At 44.9% G+C, this 5,294-nt stretch overlaps 1 protein-coding gene and 1 long non-coding RNA gene across 2 annotated transcripts; both read left to right on the top strand.

The window, feature by feature from the left end:
• Positions 1-460: 460 nt before the first annotated feature.
• On the top strand, positions 461-2,066 carry LOC147981614 (replication protein A 70 kDa DNA-binding subunit C-like). Its single transcript, XM_087516011.1, has 3 exons — positions 461-563; positions 672-1,072; positions 1,920-2,066. The coding sequence occupies exons 1-3, from the start codon at positions 533-535 to the stop codon at positions 2,064-2,066; spliced, it is 579 nt and encodes a 192-aa protein (XP_087372137.1). The 5' UTR covers positions 461-532.
• Positions 2,067-2,862: 796 nt separating this feature from the next.
• Positions 2,863-4,122, top strand: LOC125546353 (uncharacterized). Its single transcript, XR_007300613.2, has 2 exons — positions 2,863-3,277; positions 3,900-4,122. It is a non-coding gene; the product is annotated as an uncharacterized LOC125546353 (long non-coding RNA).
• The last annotated feature ends 1,172 nt before the right edge of the window (positions 4,123-5,294 follow it).

Below are 5,294 nucleotides of genomic sequence, written 5' to 3'. Positions count from 1 at the left end.
CAAAACCCCACCCGCATCCACCTACCCAAACCCTACCTAGATCCCATCGATCCCCTCCTCCCATCGCACCCCTCCTCCCCCCATCTCCTCGCCACCGCCATCGATGACGCTCCCCTCGATCCCTCCAACCGCCGTCTCCCTCCCACCTCTCGACACCCGCACTCCCTCCCGTCTCCCACCCGCACTCTCTATCTTCCTCGCTCGATTCCCTCCTTGTCTCTCCCTCGCCTCGCCGCCGCCCCCACCCACCGCCACTGGCGACTTCGCTCCCCCGCTCCGCCCTATCCCCCACCGTCACCGCGAAACCCTTCACCCTCCTCCTCTCCCTCCCAGATCGAGTAGCACGTCAGGCGGCCGCCAGATTCGCCCCGGCGCTACCAGATCCAATCTCGCACCGTCCACACGCGATAGGGTGCTCGAGGTCGTCTGCTCCCGCCCCCCAATCGCTCGCGCGCCAGGAGAAGAAGAGAGGGCGGCTACGACGCGACCGTGCGGGTTCTTCCGTGCGAGGAGAGAGTTCGCTGCGGCTCGGATGTTCCGATGCCATGGAGCTCGTCAACAAGGTCTCCTCTCTCTCTCTGTGTGTGTGTGTGTGTGTGGTTTGACCCGATTTGTTTTGGGGCTCCTGTTCCTCTGTTCGTGACGCTCATGCTTCTCTCTCTCTACTGCAGGACACCATCTCCCTCTCCGTGTTGCTCTGTCCAAACCCAATCCAATCCGGTCCGTCCTCGCCGGCGAGGGGATGGAGGGGCCGCCGTGGCTGACGGCGGGGGCGGTGAGGGAGATATGGGAGCTGCCGGACGGGCCGGGGACCATCCAGCCGGTGCTGCAGGTGGTGGACCTGCGCACCGTCACCACCAAGAACCACGTCGGCCACCAGTCGGAGCGCTACCGCATGCTGCTCTCCGGCGGCGTCCACTCCCAGCAGTCCACACTCTCCACCAACCACAACCACCTCGTCAAGACCAGCGCCCTCCGCCAAGGCGCCATCGTCCACCTCCAGGACATCACCTGCAACACCATCCAGAACCGTAGGTCCGTCGTCCGCCCCTCCTCCCCCCTCGACGCTCTGGTCCGAGAAAGTTTGGAACCTGGCCCGCTTGCTTCGGTTCGATTCTTGCTCATCCAAGATGCGATCTCGCGGTAGATTCTTGGGTTGCAGAGTGGATTGTTTGCCCACGACGGGGGTTTCAGAGTTGTTTGTCTCATTTAGTGATTTCAATTCTACACTGTCCACCGTAATGATCTCTGATACCACATTCACAACTCACATCAATGTATGTTTACATTAATAAATTGAGCTTAATCTACAGCGTCAAACATTGCACTGGCCTTCAAGTTCAGCTTCGGTTGACTGTATTTTTCAATTAGCAGAACATATATGCCATTGTTTATTCAGTTTTGAGTCTTCATTCAGCCCCAGCAGAATAAGTTATCTTTCGTGTTGTCTGCATACTGATGAAGAAAATGAGGGGAATGTTTGACTCCGTGTTATTTAGATGAATATTTTTAACTTTTCATGTTTGATGGTGTGCCGAGAATTAGCCTGCCTGCAACCTCACTCTTATGTGGACTGTAATAAAAAGTTTGGTTTCCTATTCCACCATGACTTGACATGCCGCTGTCTTTTTGCGAGTGTACTCTGATCCAGTGAAATGCACTTTGCTTTTCATGTCTTAATTAACAAGTACCAGCGCCAAGAAAGCCACAGGCTCCTAGTATGTGATACAAAACATTTTTAAGAACTACCCTTGCTGTGTTAGGATTTTATCAACCCATGCGTGTCACATTTTTAAATTTTGCTAGCTTACATGGTTGAGCACCTTTCATGAACTTGAGCACCTTTCTTTTTCTTCAGTACAGCCACATGTTTTTTCTTTAGCTCTCAAACTGCAGCTTACATGGTTGTGCTTTCTTAGCTGTTAGCTTTCTCAGTTCTTAAAACTGTAAGTGATACCACGAGTGTGAACCTTTGTGCGCAGATAATTGACAGGAAGGAGCTCTTGAGCCCGAGGACCGACGCCGAGAATCGTTACCTGAAGAAGGTACGCAGCAGTTCGTTCTGATTCTCCTCCGATTCTAAAAGTTTCTGTTGCTGTCTATTCTTTCACTAGTGTAGACCCTTGCTTTCGTTGCTAATAATACACGCATGCTCCACAACTAATCTTCTACTTGATCGCTAGCATGGTCGCGATGATTAATAAACCACCAAACAAAAGGAAAATTGGACATTTGCTAGCATTACAGTGTGAAGGATGCTCTGCTGCTCCAATGTGTCTTTTCTGTCAAAGCTTTCTTGTCAAATGTATGTGTTCAGAGTTGAATCAAAGTTTGAATAAGGCAAAGTTGCTAGCATTGCACCAGTACGCCCTTCCTAACATATGTATTTGTGATGTTCCCCACGCCTCTTTGTTTGCTATGATTTTTTGGTGCTCTGCAGAAGAACTCAACTCACTGGATGCAGGGAAGGAGATGGAGGGTGACACACAGCCATGGAGAGGAGCAGCAGCTCAAGGTCCTTTCTCCTCCACGCCACCTCTGCCCCTCTCTCGTTTTGATTTGCTATGTTGGGTTCCAAGATTAGAAATATTTTTTGTTTCCATCTTTATCCATGTGCTATAATTAACTTTGAGAAAATGTTATGTTTTTGCTGATTAGTGGCAGTACATCTTTGCTTTACTATTCCTAGCAGCTGCAGTTCATCTACCATAAACATGCCTAAGTTTATAAGATATGACATGTGACAGCCCAAGCCTGCTAGCCTCGCAGTCATAGCTTCGCAAGCAACCCAGCATCCTCTCATCTTTCCTCAACCTATACATCTTTTATTCTTCAGATTTTTCTTCCATTAAGCTACCGGTCTGATGGATGGTGCTTGCTGGCTTGCTGCTCTTTGAATGCTTGTGCTGCTGTACTGTGCTTCTCTAGTTGTTTGAATGCTTTTGCTGCTAGCCTGCTGGGCTGCTACTAGCTTGAATAAGTATGCACTTGTGCTGCTGATTTAATGCTTCTGCTCATGCTGCTATTGATTAATTGAAGAGAACCAACTCCAACAAGTGATAAGTACATGTTAATTATTATTAGCTTCAAAGTCTGATCGATGCCTTCTTGCAATAACAGTAAGCATGAGAATTTTTTGGTAGTTTCTATGCCACTTTTCTACTCTGATATTTTCTTGTGTGCTATACCAGAATTTATAATTTCCTGAGCAATACACATGGACGATATCTGGAGCGGTCAAGTGGATGAGCTGATTTTTGAAAAAAAGTTTGAAGAGGTATCTACTGCCCTTTTGTTTTGGTGCTCATTCTTCTTAAACTGCTGATGCTTGAGGTGGTATTAGTGTTGTTGAACTGATAGCCTTGCTATGAGCTGTTGATGTGAACCTGCAATGCAGGATGTACTGTAGGTGCATGTCCTTGTGGTACTATGAGATTTATTGGCTTTTTGGAGATGTACTGATATTGTGCCATGTATTTTATTATCTATATGATTACACATCAGTTTTACTATCAAAATATGAACTGTAGCAGTCACTATATTGGGTCGCTCTTCGGGTCACTTCTGGACGGTCTTGGTTAGAGTCTCGTTTAGAGTCTGGGTTGGCAAACATGAATAGTTTTACTTATTCTGTCTTCTATGAAAAGCACCTATCGTATGTCTCAGAGACAAACTTGTAAATCATGCTTTCAATAACATCATGCTCTGACACCTTGCTCTTTTCGAGCTTTTCCTGAGATGTGTACATATGTGTCCTGCATAATAAGTGCTTGTTCATGTTTAGTTTTCTCTAAACTTTGTTTGTATGATTGAGGGCAAATTTACTTGGTTCTTTTGTCTAAACTGTGCTTGGAACATTCGTTTTTATGATCTAAAATTGCCTTCCTGTGATGATGCAGGTGCCCAGTTTGTGCTTGCTACCGAAGGAGCTCCATGTTGAAGAAGATTGAAGACACTTGTAGAGCTACAGGGTTAACACCAGGGCACCATATCACGTGTAGAGCTTGTAGAGCTTGTATATGTTAGAGCTTATTATGTGTAGAGCTTGTAAAGTATATGTTATTTGTACAATAGGAGCTCTGTACTGAATCTGGCTGATAATATTTGGAGTATTATGTGTGTGTGTTTTTTTTGTGCCAATTTAAATACTGGTTATTTATTTACTGTTAAATTGAAATATGAAGAATATGAACTTGCTAGCTGGGACCCACATACCTGAACCTGACATCTGGGACCCATTTGACTAGTGGACCTTTTTTATATTAAAAAAAACTAAAACTTTCTAGCGGAAAAGGCCACGGCCCAAAAATGAGAAGGCTTAATTGTTGGGCTTGGCCCATCTACCTAGCCAAAATTAATATGAGAAAAAAACACTAATAGGCTGAATTAATGGGCTAGGCCCATGTAGAAAACCGAATTGGACCGGGCTGAATCTTGTGCCACGTCAGATTGCCACGCTGGATGCCTACGTGGCTTGGGGAGGTTGCTAGTGACCAAAACGCCACAGTGGACATATTTTGGTCATAAACGTTTGCGACCATTCCAGAAGAAAGGTCGCTATAGCCAGTTTACGACGGCCAGCTTTTGACCTTATGTTTTTGGTCACAAAAAGGTCATAAATGGAAATTTGTGACCATTCAGTGACCAATAGTGGTGGTCACAAGTTGACATATTTCTTGTAGTGTAGGTACTCCGGGGTCTCCAAGTTTCTTTGGTATTCAACCCTTAAAAGTATAATTAGCAAGCATGGTGGAAATTTCAGCTTCCGGTATCTTTCTTTTATTAGTAATGATATCCTTCATATATTTAGCATAAGGATTTGTTTTGAGCACATCAGTTAATCTCATACGCAAAAAGATAGGCCTAATCATTTCAGCAAAGCGCTCAAAATCCTCATCATCCTTTTTCTTGGATAGTTTCGAAGGAAAAGGCATGGTTTCTGAACCCATGGTTCCCTTTCTTTACCATGTTTCCTAGCAACAAAGTCTCTTTTATCATAACGTTGATTCTTTGATTGTGGGTTATCAAGATCAACAGCAGGTTCAATTTCTACATCATTATCATTACTAGGTTGAGCATCATCATGAACATCATCATTAATATTTTTACTAGGTTCATGTTCATTACCAGATTGTGTTTCAGCATCAGACATAGAAATATCATTTGGATTATCAGGTGGTTCAGCAATAGGTTCACTAGAAGTTTGCATAGTTCTATCATTTTTCTTCTTCTTCTTTTTAGAAGAACTAGGAACATCAGTATTATTTTTCTGAGAATCTTGCTCGATTCTCTTA

This window comes from Triticum urartu, chromosome 3A (genome assembly GCF_056163025.1).
Source record: "Triticum urartu cultivar PI428250 chromosome 3A, HENAU_Tu73, whole genome shotgun sequence".
Lineage (NCBI taxonomy): Eukaryota > Viridiplantae > Streptophyta > Magnoliopsida > Poales > Poaceae > Triticum > Triticum urartu.
The sequence above is the reverse complement of the archived record's forward strand: the minus strand, read 5'-3'. Positions and strand labels throughout refer to the sequence as shown.

Excerpts from the sequence above, each read along its gene's own strand:
- LOC147981614 (XM_087516011.1), top strand. The coding sequence starts at position 533 with ATGTTCCGATGCCATGGAGCTCGTCAACAAG. Across the intron at positions 564-671 it reads CCATGGAGCTCGTCAACAAG|GACACCATCTCCCTCTCCGT; the intron begins GTCTCCTCTCTC and ends TCTCTACTGCAG. Across the intron at positions 1,073-1,919 it reads CCTCCCCCCTCGACGCTCTG|CTGTTAGCTTTCTCAGTTCT; the intron begins GTCCGAGAAAGT and ends GTGCTTTCTTAG.